This window comes from Oryctolagus cuniculus, chromosome 9, assembly GCF_051225735.1.
Source record: "Oryctolagus cuniculus isolate XC-2025 breed Fujian yellow rabbit chromosome 9, ASM5122573v1, whole genome shotgun sequence".
Classification (NCBI taxonomy): domain Eukaryota; kingdom Metazoa; phylum Chordata; class Mammalia; order Lagomorpha; family Leporidae; genus Oryctolagus; species Oryctolagus cuniculus.
The window spans coordinates 129,631,097-129,651,546 of record NC_142875.1 but is presented as its reverse complement, the minus strand read 5'-3'; the positions used below and the strand labels follow the sequence as shown (position 1 = coordinate 129,651,546).

Here is a 20,450-nt window from a genome sequence, read left to right as displayed (position 1 = left end):
TCAGCGTGAAGAAAACCATCTGTTTTCTTACCCTCGAGGAAATGGGGGAGGCAGGCTGCATTTAGGGTGCTAAGTGGAAGTGGTGACTGCCGTCACCACAGCAACCGACCGCGTGTTTCGGCTGCTCTCTTTTTTAGTAAGTCTTAATGATTCTCAGTTCCAGTGTGCCCTGGCTCCCAGCCGCCTCTCCACCAGCACCGCCCCACACCTGCTTCACCGCATTACCTGCGTTGTGTCTTTGCCACCCTCATCCAGCCTACTCTAGCGGAAGAAGTGTTTCTCACAGCCTGTTTCCATCCACACCGTTGTAATTCGGGGTGTCCGTGTATGCCAGACGTTCTGGGTGCAAGGTAGACATGCCACTTCTCCTGAGATGAAGAGGAGGTCGAGGGAGGTCCATGTTGGTGCTGTGTGCCTGGGAGCTACTACGTGGAACACGGGGTTTGCACTCCGGTTTCTCTAACCCAATATGCCGTGCTCTTGCCTCTTGGCCAGACTTCTTCGAGCCACCAGGACCTGTGGATCTCTGTTGCCCGTGGAAGCCACCGCAGTGCATCCGGACTGAACCCCCTTTAACACGTGACCAGAATCCCTCTCGACATCATTTCCTGCTGTTATTTCTGGAACTTAACACAGCACTCCATCCAACACCATTCCTTTTCTTCTCTGGGGGAGCCCCGTGTCTGCAGTGCTGGAAGCCCCCGCGCAGTGGTCATCTCTCCAGGAGTGCTGTCCTTGGTGCTGACCCCAGTGGTCAGGGGGCCTTTACTGTGCTCCGTCCATCCCTTACACCCCATTACTGCAGCTTACTTTGACTTCTGGTTCAAGTAGCCCTGATGTGGGATGTTGACCACTGCATGTTTCCCATGCCTCCTGTTTTTATTTTTGGAGAAGTGTACATGGGAGAGAGTTTATAACTGTGACTATCTGTGAGGTGATTGTGGTCATTTATCAGAAAATTGCCTTTATCTACTTGTCTACGTGTTGGTGAAGCAGTCACGTGTGCGACTGCTGACCCCGCCTCCAGGCAGCCTGTGTTCCTGTGCCCCTTTTCCAAGGATGGACTCACGTGGCCCTCATTCTGATGCTCAGGCAAATCACTTAGCGTGTGTGATGTGAAGACTGTGCCCCTTACAGAAAGCCTGAGGGTCAGTGTATCCAGGGCTTCAGAGTAGCCCTTCCACTGGTGCTCTGCCCAATGATAAAAGAGGTTTTCACAGAGTAATACAAGAAACTCGTGTGCATGTAAAATGGTAAAACCTGATTCACACACGAGGAACATTTTCAGAACCTCAGAAGCCAAAATGACCACTTTAAATATTTTAAGCCAGGCCAGTACCGTGGCTCAATAGGCTAATCCTCCACCTGCGGTGCTGGCACACCGGGTTCTGTCCCGGTTGCCCCTCTTCCAGGCCAGCTCTCTGCTGTGGCCCGGGAGTGCAGTGGAGGATGGCCCAGGTGCTTGGGCCCTGCACCCCATGGGAGACCAGGAGGAGGCACCTGGCTCTTGCCTTCAGATCAGCGCGGTGCGCCAGCCGCAGCAGCCATTGGAGGGTGAACCAACGGTAAAGGGAAAACTTTGTCTCTGTCTCTGTCTCTCTCTCTCTGTCCACTCTGCCTGTCAAAAAATATTTTAAGCCTTTTGGATACAAATAACCTGGAACAACAGTGGATAGTTCTCCAGCTCCTTGAAGAGAACATAAAGGATGGAATTCTTTATCTTGATGACTCAAGGTTTGAGCACTAATTACTATTCACATCTGCGCAGACTGTTCAATTGTGAGTTACTGAGGCATTATTAGGGTTAATTCTCCTTAGCACAGAACGATTGCAGTTGGCCATCCCTGTTGTAATAGTTGGTTCTCTCTTCTCTGCCTTGTGTTTCTGTAACTGCCATTTACCGCTGCCTTCCCGAGACATGCTGTTAATTTCTCTTTTCATTTCATGTGTGCCTCTGACCTCCTGTGGATGGATAGAGCAAACAAGCATTCTTGTTACAATGTTGTTAAAAATAATAGTGTTAAGTAAGAAATGACAAAGTCTTCTGAAGGCAAAAGAACTTTAGTGTCTAATTTTCTGATTGTATTGTATTTCAGAGACCTTTCAACTTGTTTGCTGTTTCTTAGCTGGTAGCTAAGAATTCCTATTTGAAGTGCTGAGTGTAGCTGAGTGGGATGGGGCAGATGGCAAAGAGGAAGCAGTTAAAACCCTACCTACTCTTTCAAACAATGAGGCTGGCATCCTGGCCCAGATGGGTAAGCCACTGCCTGAGATGCCAGAATCCCATGTGAGTGGCAGTTTGAGACCTGGCTGTGCTTCTTCCAAAGTTCCCTGCTAATGAGCCTGGGAAAGCAGCAGAAGATGGCTCAAGTGTCTGGGCTGCCATCAGTCACTTGGAGGACCCAGACGGAGTTCTAGCCTCCCGGCTTTGGTCTGGCCGAGCCCCGGGGTTTGTGACCATTTGGAGAGTGAACCAGTGGATGGAAGATCTGTTTCTGTCTCTGTATCTCCCTCTCTCTCTAACTCTGCATTTCAAGTAAAGAAATACTTTAAAAACAAAATCTGTATCTATTCTTTGGAATTGTGTGCCAAGGACGGAGACAGAGTTAGTGTTGAGGACTCGCAGCTCAGAGCGCTGTAGCTAAGCCCGGAGTTGTGCATCGCATCTGTTCCGAGACCTTTGTTAAGGTCGCCTTCATTAAGTTCATTTTCTCACGTGGACCTCTCACATCACTTCCAGAATTCAAAAGTTGAAGATTATTGGTGTTCACCTTAGAGAGCATCCTGCCATTTTCTGTGTGTATTCACGTACACACCTCCTGAGAGAGAACCGTAGTCTAAGTCAACCTCAGTGCAGTTGCCGCGTGTACATACATGCATTGACTCTTACCTCCCAGTTCATTCCAGTTTCCTTAAGATGCCTTGCCATGTGGAAAGTCAGTACTGAAGTGAGTTCTTACCGCTGCAGTAGGCAGAGAGCCAACTGTCTTCATTTTTTTTTTTTAAGATTCATTGATTTGTTTGAAAGTCAGAGTTACACAGAGAAAAGGAGAGGCAGAGAGAGAGAAAGAGAGAGAGAGGGAGGGATGGAGGGAGGTTGGTCTTCCATCCACTGGTTCACTCACCAAATGGCTACAACAGCCGGAGCTGCACCCATCGGAAGCCAGGAGCTTCTTCCATGTCTCCCATGCAGGTGCAGGGGCCCAAGGCCTTGGGCCATCTTCTACTGCTTTCCCAGGCCATAGCAGCCACTGGATTGGAAGTAGAGCAGCCAGGACTCAAACCGATGTCCATATGGGATGCCGGCACTGCAGGCGGCAGCTTTACCCACTATGCCACAGCACCAGCCCCAATTGTCTTTTATTTTTAAAGATTTATTTTATTTATTTGGAAAGCAGGGTGACAGAGAAAGGGAGAGACAGAGATCTTCCATCTCGTGGTTCACTTCCTACATGGCCACAATGGCCGAGGCTGGGCCAGGCCAAAGCCAGGAGCCAGGGACTCCATTTGGATCTCCCAAGTGGGTGGCAGGGGCCTGAGTACTTGAATTATCATCTGCTCCTTTCCCAGGTGCATCAGTGGGGAGCTGGTTTGGAAGCAGAGAACCAGAACTCAAACCAGTGATCCAGGAGGGGATGCCAGTGTTGTAGGTGGTGTCTTATCCTTCTGTGCCACCTCAACTAGCTTAGAACCCAGGTGCTGGAAGATGCCCTTTGATTTTAGTTTATTGGGTTGATGCTTGGTCAGCTCCTTAGTTTACCTTGTCTATGCTCATGAACTTGTTATAGTAAGAGATGGCTACTGTTCTCTGGAAACTGAGTCCACAGGATGTCTTTGAGTAATGACAGCTGATTGGAACTTGCTGGCAACAAGCATATGAGAAATGGAAATGAAACGTTCACAGATTAATACATAAAGGTAAAATTGTATGATTCAGGTTAAAATAGTTTAATACTTTTAGATGACTCTATGTGCTTTCTTCCTGTGTCCATTTGGGACATTTGCTGTAGGGTTCTAAGCTTGACCTACCTGAGGTCCTGTCTCCCATTTTCTTCCTGGATTCTTCATCAACCTCCTAATCCACCCATATTAATAGTGGAACTTTGTATACTGTCCTACATTCTTGGAGAGGTCCCTTAATTTGGCCAACTGGAAACAAACAAAAATGCCTACATTTGCTGATAGCAACTGAAAGGAGAAATAGCAGAGATGGAAGGAGACATGGCTGTCAGATGGAAAACAACAGCCCTTAGGCTGAACCTAAAGGAATCCTGGGAGAAAGAGAAAGAGTAAGAAAGGGGTAACTGCATTTGGGATTTATTTTCTTAGCCCTGTTACCCTGCTGTCTTCCTGCTGTACTGAAGGCTGCAAGGGCACACTTGCACACACTTGTGTGTTTCATTGTGTGCAGCTCCTTCATCCTCGCCCAGCAAATAATGCTAAGCCATGGTGACAAAGGGTGACATCATCCCAGCAGGAGGCTGTCCTCACCCTGCTTTTACTTAGTCCTCTTCTGTGGACTCCTGGTAACTGTTTTCAGTCTGCAGCAATGCAACTGCCCCGAGGAGATGTAGTTGGATAGATAGACCTCTGTGTAATAGCGCTTACTTTCATTAATTGTCTTAGAAAAATAACTACCCCCATTTAGTGATTTTTTTCACTTACCCCATACTTATATGTGTAAAATTTGGCTCCATATGCCAGCCACGCAACTGTGAACAAACATCTCTTATCACAGAACTTCAGTGCTCACAATACCTCTGGAGTGGGTGTTGTCCTAAATTGGAAAATGAAGTTTCAGAGATGCAAAGATTAAATTTTCCAGGATCTCACAGCTTAGAAGTAGAAAATTCAAAGTCAAGTTCAAGTTCAACTCCATAGTCTGTGCTATTACTGTGCTCTTCTACTTCTAGTCCATGAATAAAGAAATAGAAATTACATATATCAGAATGTGAGCTGTGTGAATAAATCCAGTCATTGTTAAATGCTAATAGTTCATCATGAAGAAGTTTTTATTTGAAGGGCAGAGAAACAAATACAGAGTTTCCTATCCACTGGTTGATCCCATAAGTGCCTACAATAGCCAGAATTGGGCAAGGCAGAAACCAGGACTCTGGAACTTAACCTGGGTCCCCCATGTGGGTGACTGGGACCCAAGTACTAGACCATCACCTACAGTCTGTGTGCATTAGCAAGAAGCTGGAATCGGGCACTCCAGAGTGGGATGTAGACATCCCAAGGAGCATCTTAGCTGCTGCACCAGATACCTATCCTGTCATGAACTTGTAATGACTTGTTCTGTGGGCCTGAGTGCACGCTCGGCAGCTCTGCTCCCCCTCCCTGAATTAAACCTAACACAGATGTCTGACCAGCAATGATTTACGGAACCCTGTGAACAGCTCTGAGAAGCATCCTAAGCCATCCATTGCCTGCATTCGTTTTCTTCTGTCTAGCACCCACGCAAAGGCAATGCAGAAATCTGTGTCCAGTACCACGGACAGTTCTGCTTTACAAATGAAAGAAAACCTGTTGGTTTCTATCCAGGTTAATTCATTCTTTCAATAAATACATATACACCAAGCATGTGAGGAGGATGTGGAAAGCCAGACAGCCAGGAGCCCTGTAAGAGCATGAGAAAAACATAATAGAACAAGTGAAAAGATTACTAAGGAAGATTTCAGACAGTGGTCACTGCTACGGGAGTCGGATGTACCTGTGGGTATATGCAGGTATGTATACACGTGTGTGTGTGTAGGTGTAGATAGGAGAGGGTAGGTCTACAGTAGGAACAAGGTGCTAGCTTCAAATGACATGACTGGGCAGACCTCTCTGAAGAGATGCTGTCAGGCTGAGTTCCCTGGACAAGAAGAAGCCAGAAAATGAAGGGGGAAAAGCACTGTCGAAGAGAAGAGAAAACACAAAGTTCCAAAAGCAAGATAAAAACGTCATTTGTTTGAATAAAGAAAGACTGCTTTTGTGTGTGCATGAGAGCTGGGTATGGGAGTTAGGGGATGAAGTTCAAGAGGTCAGGTCCAGATGAGGTGAGTGTCAGGTGCATGGCCTTGTGGGCACTGCCCAGACACAGTTTCAAGAGCAGAGGGGGTGCTGTTCTTAAGGACAGCAGAACAGCAGGTGTAATTATTCCACCACCAAGGTAAGATGTGTGAGTTTTATTCCAGGATTGCTGTGAGCCCTCAGATAGTCTTAAGTAGGAGAATGGTATGATACGATTTAAGCTTCATGGATGTCTCCTGAAGTGACAGCTTTGTGAACATTAACATCTGGAGTCGGAGATCAGTTTTAGAGGCCAATGGAATGGTCCTGGGAAGAAGAGATGGTTGAATGGAAGTAGGAGAGAGCAAAGAAAGCTATGATGTAGGGTACATTCTGTAGATCTTGTGGACAAGACCTTCAAGGGGGTTGCCTGCAGCAGTGAAGGAAATGGAAGAACAGAAATGACTGATCAATGTTCAGCTTTGCTTTTCTGGGTAAGTTGTGATGCCACTGTGGAATGGTGTTTGAACGTGATGGAAAATGGGTGGAGTCAGTCTGGATTTCCTTGTGCTGAGCCAGAGGCTGTTACTAACACAAGTGCGGGTGCCAGGTGAGTAGCTGGAGGTGTCCTTTGCCCACTGCCTCATCCGGGACAGCTGTCCTCTACGTTTCCTGCATGCTGCACAAAACAGTTTGAAGTGACGTTGGTATTAACGTTCCCTGTTGCCATTCCAGGAGAGCGTAGACCTGGGGGAAATCATGTTCTCCCTGTGTTACCTACCCACTGCTGGGCGCATGACACTGACGGTCATCAAGTGCAGAAACCTCAAGGCCATGGATGTCACGGGCTCGTCAGGTAAGCTCACATCAAGGGCACATTCCCAAATAAACTAGCCTGTGTGTAAAATTATATTTGGCTATTGAATGATCAGTAACTTGGTTTTTTAAAAGTAGAGAGGTGACCAAGTGCAGTGTCCCAGTCACCTCTCTGTTCTCATTATCACTATGAAATCACTAAATCACTAATCACTGTTAGACTTGAACTTGCATCCTTGCCAGCAGCCTGAGGGACTGGAGGAACTAATGAAGTATAGCATTGCTTCCTGGAGTTCTTGAAGAAATTCTTGAAGGACATTTCTCTTGTACTGTGACAGCAGAGAGAGATGAGCCATACCACACTCCTTTACTCCTTAAGTCACTGCAGTTCTGGGAGATGATTTATAACCTGATTGTTGCTCCCCGTCTTTGTGGAGGAACGACACAGGACCCTGCACTGTTCTTTCGTCTGCTCGGCCCTCCCCGGGTTTGCTGCTGGTTCTTCCCGGGTTGGCTACCATCCCTTCCACCTCCATGGAAGGGCGGTTCCCCCTGCCACTTTCCCCACTTCCGCGGGGGAGTGGCACACCGCCGGCCGGCTCTCTCGGGGGCTGCACAGGTGTTCCTTCAGATAGATGTTCCCTTTAGATGTTCCTGGTGCATGTTGTCTCTCTCCTCCTTTATAGTCCTCTTCCACCAATCCCAACTCTGCTACCCACACGCCGAGTACACTGCTCTCCTCCAATCAGGAGCAGGTCCTGCTGTTTATTGGTTGAACTGGAGGCAGCTGTGTAGAAGCTGTTTTCTCCTCTCCCAGCGCCATATTGTGGGAGAGCAGATGCATAGAATAAGTCTTAATTCCAGTAACTTAGTCTAGTCCGAGTTGCTCCCCACACCTGATAGGTGACTGTTGGCAGAAAAGGATGTGGGAGACAAATGGTAAGAGTGGGGAGATCAGTAACTGCCTGTTGAATTAAATGCAAATGAGAAATAAGTTGAGAGAGAGTAAAGAGTATCACAGTGGAGGCATCCATAGTTTGCGGTTCCTCAGGAAAAAAAGCAAATAGCATTTCAGAAAGAGGAAGAAGGTCTTAATTCTGGTATGGAATGAGCTCTAGAACACACAAGTCAATTAAAGCAGACAAACCATAAAAGACACAAGGGACCAGTGTTAACAGTATGACAGGTTGGCCGGTGCCACGGCTCACTAGGCTAATCCTTCGCTTGTGGTGCCGGCACACCAGGTTCTAGTCCTGGTCAGGGTGCTGGATTCTGTCCCGGTTGCCCCTCTTCCAGTTCAGCTCTCTGCTGTGGCCCAGGAGTGCAGTGGAGGATGGCCCAGGTCCTTGGGCCCTGCACCCGCATGGGAGACCAGGAGAAGCACCTGGCTCCTGGCTTTGGATGAGCATGGTGCGCCAGCCGCAGTGGCCATTGTGGGGTGAACCAATGGAAAAGGAAGACCTTTCTCTCTCTCTCTCACTGTCCACTCTGCCTGTCAAAAAAACAAAAACAAAAACAAAAACAAAACCAGCATGGCAGGTTAAACCTGTGCCTGCAATGCCAACACTTAACATCAGAGTGCCAGTTTGAGTCCTGGCTTCTCCACTTCTGCTCCTTGCTAATGCACCTGCTGCCCATATGGGAGACCAGGAAGGAGTTGCAGGCTCCTGGCTTTGGCCCAGCCCCATTCTGACTGTCATAGCCATTTAGGGAGGGAATCAGCAGATGGAAGATCTAATGCCTGTGCTTTTTCTCTCCCTGACCTCCCCTTCCTCACTATCTGTTACACTTCCTTTCCAATAACTACATCAATAAATCTTTCTAGAAGGCATAAAACCAAATATGGATAGTGTGCTCACAACTGTGTAAGCATGGGGAATTTGAGAATGTATACTTGTGTTGCCAAAGTTCGCACAGAAAGGATGGGAGGGTGCAGGAAAACGAAGGGCTAAGAGGCATGAGGACCAGGTGGCTCCTTGCTGTATCTCTCAACATCGTGACTTTTGAACTCTGTCATATCCCGCCCCTTTTTCCCCCCTTTATATCACATGATGTGATATGAAGGTTGAAGAGCAAGTGAAAAACTCCAGGGTCAATAAGTGTTGAAGAACTCAGGGTAAACAATGCACTCTGCAAATTACTATTTACTGTACACTTTCTACCATGTATGAAGAGAGATCAGATCCTGAGACAAGCAAACAGCCTCCGAGTTGTAATTAAGTGTGAGATTTCTTTTTCTTTCTCTGGGCTTTTCATCGGAGGAGCGCAGGCTTCGGGAGCACCTCCTCATTAATTCTCACAACAGGCTGCGAATCAGCCAAGGAGCCCGTAAATTATCCTTGTCACAGGCAGAGCCGTGCAGCCAAGATGTGGGGATCACACAGGATAAAGTGTGCTTCCTCGTGGTGCTGACAAGAAGGCCTGGGCCTGTGGCTCAAACACAAAAGTGCATCACAGTTCTTACTGACAACATTCTGGAAAACACCAGAAAATTCAAAAGTATTTGTGAAACATGCTCCAGGTTACCTTGTAACTTTGTCTCCCTCTGCCTACTTTTTCTTTTATGTTTTCTGAAATTCACTCCTTCATATGCTTCCTCAATTGCAAATATAATTGCACCTGCTCAAATATAATTGGACATCATTTTGGGCTTCTTCTAAGGAAATTAATTTATCATATGGAAGCAAAGCATAAGAGGTGGTGATGGTGCAGTTGGAGCTTGACCTGAAGGAAAATGACAGAGCAGATATGATTTCCACTGTCACTTGGTCACCGGATGCCAACACTACCTTCCAGGCTATCCCTCCTTTGAATGAACAGATTCAACTGTGGAGCTTTATAGAAGCTGGTATAATTGTTGATAATAAAGACATGGGTGGGGTGGGAGGGCAAGGACCACGTCAGCTGGGGCAGAACTTGGTAGTGATTTGATCCCTTTGGCCCTGGAGCTACAGCCTTGACAGACTTCTCTGGGTGCAGCTAGCATCGTACTGACAATCGCATCAGCAGTCTTCCTGTGGCCGTCTGTAAACAAAACATCACCTGTTTACCATACACTACTACCGAGTGTGTAGTAAATGACCGTGACCGTATCCTCAAACCTCACTCCTTAACCAATAGCATGATACTTCCCATTTTAGCACCTTTCCCAGTAGCTGCCAACAATTCCAAGGAGAACGTAGATGTTGGTTGATTTCTACCCACCCTGATTATATGTAGTTGTCCAGATAGTGTGTTCCTAAATCTTTCACAAGTTTTGTCTGAGTCTTCCGAAGGATGCTAATCCTAATGTACGGAGCCCGTTACGGTGCCTTTCCTACAAAACACATGGAGTGAAAAGCGTCCTGGGATGAAGAGCCTCAGCAGGCTCTGTGTTTCCCCTTTACAGTGACTTCTCCACAGTCTGAGGCAGACACCAATTATGAAGAAAAAAAAGTCCTTGAATTTCAACTTTTGTTTTGCCCCAAAACAAACTTAGCTTGCATTTCTAATTTTCAGAAACTTTTGGATACACTCCCTTGTTAAGATAGTGAAGTCAGGGAGTGAGTGTTCAGCCTGGCTGTTAAGGTAGCTGTGTTTTACATCCAAGTACCTCAGTTGGGTTCCTGGCTCTGGCTCCTGACTCCAGCTTCCTGCTAAAACAGACCCTGGGAAGCAGCAGTGATGGCGCATGTGAGTGGCTCCTTACCACCCACTTGGGAGACCTGGATTGAGTTCCCTGCTCCCAGCTTCCATACTGCCCCAGCCCTGGCCATGGGGACATTGTATGAATGAACAAGCAGATGGGAGTTCGTGCTCACTGGTGAATCACTTTTTAAAGTTGGGACTGGCACTGTGGCATAGTGAGTTAAGCCTCTGCCTGCAGAGCTGGCATGCCACGTGGGTGCTGGTTTGAGTCCTGGCTGCTCCACTTCCCATGTAGCTCTGCTGTGGCCTGGGAAAACAGTGGAAGATGGCCCACGTCCTTGGGCCCCTGCACACGTGTGGGAGACCAGGAGGAAGCTCCTGGCTCCTGGTTTTGGATGGGCACAGCTGCAGCCATTGTGGCCAATTGGGTTAGAAGACGTCTCTCTTCCTCTCCTTCTCTATGTAACTCTTTCAAATAAATCTTTAAAGATTTTACTAGTGAAATCAAGTTCATCCTTTTCCAGTTTATTCCATATAAATTGCTTAACATAAGAAGTCTTGAATCTTGCTCCCAGATAATTCAGTAACGATGTTCAATACGCTCCTTTCCATATAAAGTGAAAACGAACGAGTTCTCTTTAGGCTTTGAATGAATGCCTTGATCTTTAAAATTACTTTCGCACTCCTAGACCCTTACGTCAAAGTGTCCCTGATGTGTGAGGGTCGGAGGCTAAAGAAGCGCAAAACCACCACCAAGAAGAACACGCTGAACCCCGTGTACAACGAGGCCATCATTTTTGACATCCCTCCGGAGAACGTGGATCAGGTCAGCCTCTCCATTGCGGTCATGGATTACGACAGGTACGTGCGCCGTCTCTTCACTCTCTGCAGAACAGTCGGGCTGGCCTGTGGTGTGGCAGGGACACCTCTGGGAGGCCTGGGTGCAAGTGCGCACTCTGCTCCCTCTGATGTGTACCCTGGGAGGCAGCAGATGGCGCAAGCACCTGCCATCCTGCCTTTGACCTGGGCCAGCCCCAGTGATGGGAGACTTCTGGGGAAGTGAACCACCAGACGGGAGATCTCTGTCTCTCCCTCTCTCTCTGCATTTTAAATAAAATATGAAAGTAAAAAATGGAAAGCAGCAGCCATGTCCAGCCAGGTGCAGGTCCCGATCAGCTTTTCAGGTTATTTACTGCTGTGACGGTTTTCCTTTTAACTGGGAGGGAGAAATGCTTCATTCACAAATCTGTGTCCTGGGTGACAGTGTGGTTTGCTTGCAAGAGGATCAGGCATTCTGTGCAGCACTTAAGACTGCACTTGGGATGCCTGGTTTGTAGTCCCTGGTCCACCCTCAGTTCTGACTTCCTGCCATCACAAACTCTGGGCAGCAGATGGCGGCTCAAGCACTTGGGTCCCTGCTGCCCACATGGGGGACTTCGGTCGTATTCCCAGCTGCTGTGGTGGTCTGGGGAGTGAACCAGTGGGTGGAAGATGGATCAGTCTCTCTCTCCCTCCCTCTCACTCTTCCTTTCAAGTAGCTGAAATGTTCCTGAAGTTTCTTTAAAGATAATGTCCCAGCAACCCTATGGAAATCCCTTCGGACTGCTTTCTGTTCGCGGGAAGCCTCTTAGCGCTGCCGGGAGTTGGCGTATGCCTCCTGCTCAGTAACCAGGGGAAGTCAGGCCAGTTCCTAATATCAGGGCATCTGGCTTAGGTATCCATAAAAGGGTGACAGTTACTCCTGCTCCAGCTGTTAGGGTGAAGTGGGCCTGTGCATTTCAGCTACTTAAAATAGTGGCACACAGTGAGCTCTCACAGTTACTGTTAATCTTTTGATTGGTTGCTGAGAGAGCAGGACCCAAATAGGAAACAGGCATGTCATCTGCCCTCCTCTGTGCCACACAGTAGTAAATCATGTGCTCTGGGTGGGAATGCAAACACCACGATAAAGCAGTAAGCTGTATGATAAGGGCAGGATCAGACTGGCACCCCTCAAATCTGAGTGCATCACATGCCTCCCCATCCCCCCTGTGCAGAGCTGTCTGCAAGTTGCACAGTATCAGAGTGGTTTGCGTGGGCTCCTGGAACACGCTGACTTCTGCATGCTGCTGCTAGTCAGGTTCCACTGGGGTGAGCATGGCCAGGTGATCAGAAGCACTGTCCAGTAGTCTGCCCTGCACAGCACACAGGTGTGCCCGAGACCGGAGAGAGAACTGAAGCCTCGCATCTCCTGTGTTACTCCTTCACACGTATACCTGTGGTGAAGTTCAGCTATTGTTGTCTTCTGTCCTTGATCTATAATGATAAACAGAACCATGACAGCAATGTCCTGGAACAAATTATTAACGTCGTTATTGCTTACTTCTACAATTTCTTATTTAACAGCCAGGGGCTGTGGTTGACCATGGATACCCAAAACCACAGAAAGCAAAGTGGGGGGTGAGGAGGGACTTAATCCTGGCAGGCAGATTCTAGTGTTGAAAACTCCACGTGGTGTGCATTTCCGTTGCCCTCTCTGTCACTCGCAGGGTGGGGCACAACGAGGTCATAGGCGTGTGTCGCACCGGCCTGGACGCCGAGGGCCTCGGCCGAGACCACTGGAACGAGATGCTGGCCTATCACCGGAAACCAATCACCCACTGGCACCCCTTGCTGGAGGTGAGTGTGCGGCTCTGTTGCACTTTGCCAACAGTTGCTCTCACTTTTGTCTCTAGCATCTTGGAGTGTTCAACCTTCTTTCTGCCCCGTGGGATTTTCAAAAGCCACCAGACTTCTGGGTTTCATACTTCTTCGGACAGTATGCCCATAAAACCTGCAAGTCTGTCTATTTCACTGAGCCTGGAACCTCCCATCAGGGAGTTGTGGAGCAATCTAGTGAGTTTATTACTAACTTGAAACTGGATTTCAGTGCTTCTCTTCTGCTACAGCTGCCTTCTTTAGAGCTGCCGTCCCCCAGTACAGCTCTTCCGTCAGAGGGGTCAGGTCTGTGTCCCTGAACACTGCTCGGGAAATCGAACTCTTGAGATGTTATGCATTCTGCAGCAAATCCCTTCTCCCTGAACTTTCTGCTATGACTGTACAATCGTAGCCAACACATCACAAAAACTAATAAGTGCCAGCTATTAGGTGTTCAGCAGGTCATGGGACAATGTTTGCTGTTAACATAACCATTGCTAATGATTGCAGTAGCCAGAGGAGGTAGGCAGGTGTCAGCCCACTGGGCACACTGCAGCTTGCTAGTTGTTATCTCCCAAAGGCAATTGCTAGGGCCCCTCGCAGAGTCTGAGTACATGATTTATGTGACGTCATTTGTTAAAAGGTAATGCAGGTTCACAAAAGGACGTGTAACAAGTGGGTTTTTGGCAAACCAATAAAAAGAGCAGTGTTACTGCATGGTCATTGAATGATTCGTCTGCCATGCAGATAAGACTCCGCTTTTGGTCCTGGTACCAGGGCTCGGCGTGAAGAATGGGAGAGGTTGTGCAGTGCAATTCACTAAGTATCAGTGGTACCAGACTCTGATCTCGGCTTAGTTGCAAAAACGTGACCTTCACTGTTACCTGAACGCTGGAGTAACTGGGTGCGTGGACGCTGCTTGTTCAGATGACAGAAGGGCTGACTTGGCTGTGTGACTGTTGACAGAAGCGTGTTCCAACTCTCTGTCGGACTTTGTAATATAAATCGTACAAGATAGAGATACCCATGAGTATTTCAGAAGTACAAACACCAGTTCTAAACACTCAACAAGTCCTGGAAACTTTTATTCACAGTGGTACTGTGTAAAATATACCCTACTTCTTACTGTATATTTTCCCAGCTTTTTTTCTATTGAAGTTTGAAAAGGAAACTTTACTCTTCTTTCCAGATTCTTAGAAATAAAGTTGTGCTAGACTGACCAGACCTGTGGGCTCTAACCCCTGCTCCCTGAGCTAATCCTGCACAGGTCACTTGCTGTAGACAACAGCACTTCTCGTGTGTAGTAGAAATATGACTGGCTGCACCTGTGACGTCCAGGGGTGACATCATGGGAGGAAGAAACTAACTGGGAGAGGGAAGATGCTGTGTGGGTCAGGGTGTATTTATAGCTACACTTAGGAAGCAGTTAGGCACTTACCTGATGGAGAGGAGCTGAGGAGGAGGTAGGTGTCTGTGAGAACCTGTGAGCATGTTTCAGTCACAAGATGCAAAAGCACATCAGCCACCGTGTGGGCAGCAGCCCAAGATCCCAGATGCTTCCTGGTGACGAGCAGCAAGGTCCAGGTGCATCTCAGAAAACTCTTTGCTGGAGAAAATACAGTCTCTCACCCCTGCCGCATTATCCTTGTAGCCAAATAGCATATTGGACTGGAAACCTAGGAATTCGTTAGGTTTTTAAGTGTAGGAAAAACATCTGTCATTGTCTGTACTTGCTAGGGAAGGGATGCATCGTTGGAGACAAGGTAAGTTGAACCTAAAGCAGGTACTACTGCATAAGGAGAGTTTGTTTTCCTGTAACTCAAGTATTTTAAAACTCTCCACCTATCGCAATCTTCCTCCTCCCATTAACTGTCCTACAACTCAACACCTGCCTTGGTGCAGCTGGGGTGCAGTAGCTGATGTCCAGAGCTGCTTAGTGCTGCTCACCAGTGACTACTTCAGTCCCAAGCAGGCATCGGTGCCATCTCTGCACACGCCTGCCGTGCTCTGTCCGCTCCTGCTCCCTGGGAGGCTCAGCTGTGAGGGGTGGGGGCCGTGTGTTCTCTTCAGCAACCTGAATATTGCGGGTACATGAACCCTACTGCAAGGGAGCAGCCGTTCCCCACTGTGGCCGATCGGTTACTGTGAAAATACTGTCTTTCAGTTACCTGGCCGGGCCACCAGTTTTGATAGTCAAGGATCCTGTTCTTCTCCCAAACCACCTTCCACACCGTAATGCCTCCAGCAAGACCTTGAAACAGGAACCGGCGATTGTGCGCTCACTGGACGAGAAAATGAATGGGAGGTTTGATTTGCTCATTTACATATGTCGATGAACAATCTTATTGTGCAGTTTTTCCATGGGAGTGTGTGTGTGTGTGTGTGTGTCACTTTGAACATTGTATACATTTTTACTTGAATACAGGTAGTCCTTAGTTAGCTAAGGCGTTTTATCTTTCATGGCATTTGCCTATTAGCACAGTGTTTGAAGATGGTGTAAATCTTTGCACAAAGAAGTCTTTTTTAAGGAATCCATGCTCATGCTGCTGTTTTGATTTTGTTACAAGTGTGTGTATTTCCAGTTGTGCCCATGGTTATACATAATCATTAGTGGAGACTTTGAACTTAACTTACACAGTGTTAAATCCTTGCGCATTCTTTCCTAGATGAAATTTGGTTCTGCCAAACTCAGAACTCTCTGAAGCTTGGTTTTTAAAACTCACAGGGAGAACTATAAACTTACAGAATCACTTTGAATACTAACTTAAAGGAGTGGTGTTTAGCAGCTGGGAAAAACAGGTTGAGCCATTTTGGCTACAGTTTTTTATACTCTCACTTACATGAGCTCAGATACCTGTTGCAGTTTATTCGCAAGTTTAAAAATGCCAGTTAATTTCCAGTGTAGCATTGATATTTCTAAGTGAACTGAAACAGAAGTTCATTTTTGCATGATTGTAGTGTGGCGTGTGCGTGTTGTGACACGAGCCATCACGTGTATGCTATGTTTCTTATATTCTACACCAAAGGTACACAGAACTGTGCGCCTCTTTTTCATTGTACGTGGGAATGGTGACTCAGACCACGTCAGATGCTCATCCCTGCAACTGGCTGTTTTTTTCAGCAAAGGATGAGAGACTACAGGAAGGCCCAGTACGTAGTGCAGCTGCAACATTTAAGGAATATCAGCAAACTCTGTCTGCCCCCAGGGAAGGCAGCAGTCTTTATGAAGACAGGGACCGGCCCCACGCTGTCAAACTATGCAAATATTTTCAAGAGGCAGAACTTTGTATCATTTCCGGTCCAGGCCCTGTTGGAAAAAATCTCAAGTTACTATAGTGTTAACTTTTGAGATGTGTGGTACATAGAATATGCTTGAAACAGGCATGAGCTAAGATACAAAGTTAACAAAAAGGCCAGAAGATTTAGAATATAGAAACACGTGCAATCAGGAACAGAAAATGTTACCAGAAATTACGCATTTTTCATAAAATGCCCTCTTTCTAAACATTAACAAAATTTAAGCCTTGAAATTGTGTCTGTCGGCATGGCTTACAGTGATGGAATTACTATTGTAAACATGCAAATATTTTATTGGTGAACATCTGGAAGGCAAACAGTTCTCCTTCAGAGTTTTCAAACCTCCTCTAGCATCTTGGTGAAGACAAGTATTCCTCGCTACCCTCTCTTCCATAAAACTATAGGAGGAAGCTGTCTGCAGGTACGTGGCTGCCACTGGGCCGGGCAGCATCAGGGAGTGACACTCCTCTGCCAATTGGGAGGACCAAAGTTAAAGTGTACTAATTATTTTTACCCCAACACACATTTTAAAGACCTTACTCATCTCTAGAAGTGTCTGTTTCATAACTAGGAAAAGCCAGGGCTTGTGATGGAAAAATGGGAACAATCAGCCCATGGGGGGAATTTAATATGAAGAATGTAGATATTTATAAATATTTTTAAAAGTTTTAAGAACTACAAATTTGTCTGCTAGGAATTTGAGCAAACTCATCCTGCCAGGATATATGTTAATCCCAGAAAGAGAAAGGGAAGGAGATTCACACTTACTCATCGTTCTTTTAAGAATGACCAAGCAGGAATGTTAAACCAGATCATGGATATTTTAAAAAGGTTAGTAGGGCCTTTTAATTCACCACTTCACTCTTCACAGCTCCTCTTCGTCCATACCCTTACGAGCAGTCTTCCTCTGCTCCTGACTGAAGAGAAGTGTTGTTAGTGGCAGTATTTGAAACAGGATGCGATGCTGGACGCAGCTATGCATTAATCACAGGCCTGGCAGCGTGTGCGGTCCTCTGCAGGGACTTCCCAAACGTGAGCTAAGCAAAAGCAGCCAGGGTTGCTTTATAGACTTAACACACTGCTCTTCTTTTCCTTTTTTTCTGGAGGAGTAGTGGCTGAATTGTTGCCCCATTCACTAAGAAGCACAGAAATGAACAAAGTTAATATGAAAAGAACATTAATTTTGTAGAGCCCTGTTTCCTGTACTACACTTTCTATGTACAAGTCACCATGTAAATCCGATTCATGTCCTGTGCAGTCACAGATACCCATAGGAACAGTGCCAGGGGATCATGGATGGGGATTTGGGGATGCAAAGCCAGGCACACACTTTGTCATGCAGTTGTGGCAAGTGCGTGCATGGTCTACTCACTGCAGGGAGATCGCCGCTGATCAATTCTGACTCAGGTTTTCTATCAGAGCAAATAGCTTTGAACTTTGAAATTTGATTGACATTTCCAACTATATTCTCCAGAAATGGTTATTACTTAAAATTTTTTGCAGACTAAAGTGCTATCAGTCTCTTATAGCTCTCAGTTAATAAATAGTTGCTGCAAAAATGAAAAAAAAAATCAAATTTCCATTCTTGTCTTAACTTTAATGGACCCCAATACGCTAAACACTCAACACGTGGCCCTTTTTTTCTTTTACTTATGATTAAAAGAATGCATATCATGGAATTGAGGTTTTCTTTTCCTTGTGGGCCACCTTCATTATGATTATAACCAGGTAACTTAATTACCTGGAAAACACTGGGGGTAATAAGGATTTAAGAAAGTCCTTCAGTCCCCACTAAATCTAAAGGAAATGAGAAGATCCGTTACCTGCAATAGTTCTTGAAGCAACTGCCCGTGTTCTGGGGTACTCCAAAGGGTGGTGACTTTCATGATCTTCAGACTAACAAAAAATTGCTGTCAATAAAAAAATGCTTCAGAAGAACAAAGTAAAATAAAGAAGTAAAATCCACATAGTTAGGTGACAATGAAACCAACATGTTGAAGCATGTAGAAATAAAGTTATTGAGAAGCAAAATCAAAGTAACTCCTCTCGCTTGGCTCAAAAACCCCAGTACAGAACAGTTAATACTCAGCGACACGGCTCAGGATACAATTCATCTGAACCTGCTGTATTCACTCACAACAAAAGATGAATTTATATTTCAGGTGGAAAATTTAGTAATTAAACCTAATGCTGTTTCCAATACATTATCGATGCCCTTTTAGATGAGAAATCGTTCAGATACTGCTATATTTACTCAGTGTTAATTAAAGTGAATGGTAAGTTAATTACTTGTCTGCCGTTAATGGTTAATCCAAAAGATATGTATTTGAACAGTGGCAGTTAATTAAAATTCACCTTTTCTTCTCATCAGAGTAAAAACTTTGGTTCATTGTCACTCTGTTCACCGTGAAGATAATGCAGGCTTGGGTTATGCTACAGGAAAGAAAGCGCCAGCTCTGGAGCAGGGGGTGGGGGCTGTAATGACTTGCTGAATGCAGACAGAAGAGCTAAGCGGAAGTTGAGCAGAAAAGACAGGCTTCCTCATGCCTGCAGTGATTTCAGTGTACTTCTGTCAGGAGGAAGCACCTGCCGTAGTTGCATTTTCACCTACACCGATCCATCAGAAATGACTTATTGCCATACAAATAAATCAGTACTATCTTAATCTCAGAAATGACTTCTAGACTCAAGGAACCATAGAAGCACTGCACAGAACTATGCCTGATCGTGTGAACAGAGTTTTCTGCAAAAATGTGAGGGTGAGCTCCTGCTGTGCAAAGTACCTGCTATTTACCGTTCAGAGTGTCAAGTTTCAGTTAGCCAATTTAACATTGTTTTGGTTAACACAATTTACTGAGTATCAGTGCATATTCTGGACATGTGTCAAAAATTAAGAAACATCTCAGGATTATTAGGTGAGTGTGTTGGATGATCATCCCTTTCTAATTTGTTCATCTCCTAACCTAAAGATCAGTGCCGGGAGTTACACTTGACTTTGATTTGTTCGTAGAATAATGTTTGTACATGCAGATGATAGCTACTCATGGGTCCACAAAGTGGCCACAGACTCATTCTCTGTACAAACTGCATGGTTTAAATCAATGTAGATTATTGTGTAACTTGTTGTAGATTTTTTTTTTCCTTTCAACATACCCCTTACACTTTCTACTGAACGCAGTACCCTCCTGTAGGAATAGTGTCATAAATTCTGTCACTTGATAAAATAAGCAGGTAGACCAATTCTAGTGTTAAATACCGACACTTGTAGTTTGTGTACTGAACAGACTCCAAACCCAGTTGGTCATTCCCATTCATTGGTCATTACCCATCCAACTGAGAGAAGCAACTGGCTCAACTGCCAAATACCGAGACGCTACCGACTACGAGGAAGGGAGCCTTCATCAGAACCAAAAGCTAAGTCCGAGTAGAGCAGAACTGTGTCCTGTGGTAAAAGGAAGCATCCTCCCTACCTGGCAGGAGCCACTGAAATTCTTCTTCACTTCCCACACTGAACAATTTGGGTCCATAATATTTGATCATTTTTGGTACTCTTCATTGTTCATAAAGTGATTTTTTAACTGCAGTTTGTGACTTCATACTTGACCATTGTTCAAATCGATATCTTTGACTTCCGTATTATAGAATTCTAAAAATCTTTTGAAATCCGTGTTTCTGGCTTTTGTACGTGGTAACCAGCCATTTGCGAAACTTGACAGCATATAATTGTATTACTTAGAACAAATGTTTTTGCAGCCACCTGTAAAAGATGTTACACACTGCAGAATTTTTACAATGTCTTCTTTAGAATGTGTGAACATATTTGTCAGGTTCAGATGAATTATGTAACAATGAAACCTCAAAGCTGTTAAGAAGCATAGTTTATGATTACTTTTGTAAAAGAAAATGGAAAAGCACTTGAAATAATTTTACTGTTTCATATGTATTTTGAAAAGAAATAAAGTGATTATAAATTCTGTTTGTCTGTTTTTGATTTATGTGTGAAAGGTCTGTTATTTTTTCTTGGCCAGACCTTGTGTTGG

General features: G+C 45.7%; 2 protein-coding genes across 18 annotated transcripts in view; one reads left to right on the top strand and one right to left on the bottom strand.

Moving 5' to 3' along the window:
- SYT10 (synaptotagmin 10) overlaps positions 1–20,384 on the top strand; it is a 73,658-nt gene extending 53,274 nt beyond the window's left edge. For 2 of the 3 annotated variants that reach the window (XM_051850929.3, XM_089303984.1), the window contains exons 4-7: positions 6,730–6,850; positions 11,127–11,298; positions 12,966–13,095; positions 15,278–20,384. In XM_051850929.3, the coding sequence (XP_051706889.1) occupies positions 6,730–6,850; positions 11,127–11,298; positions 12,966–13,095; positions 15,278–15,349 (495 nt within the window). In that variant the 3' untranslated portion in view covers positions 15,350–20,384. Of the gene's footprint in view, positions 1–495; positions 2,645–6,729; positions 6,851–11,126; positions 11,299–12,965; positions 13,096–15,277 lie in introns of those variants that run through there. The other variant, XM_089303985.1, reaches the window with a different exon arrangement.
- LOC103348950 (uncharacterized) overlaps positions 17,410–20,450 on the bottom strand; it is a 395,863-nt gene continuing 392,822 nt past the window's right edge. For 14 of the 15 annotated variants that reach the window (XR_016213131.1, XR_016213132.1, XR_016213103.1 and 11 more), the window contains one exon: positions 18,234–18,320. Coding sequence is in view for 4 of the 15 variants with exons in the window: in XM_089303994.1 (XP_089160120.1) it covers positions 18,302–18,320 (19 nt within the window). In the remaining 11 variants the exon portion in view is untranslated. Of the gene's footprint in view, positions 17,546–18,233; positions 18,321–20,450 lie in introns of those variants that run through there. The other variant, XR_016213106.1, reaches the window with a different exon arrangement.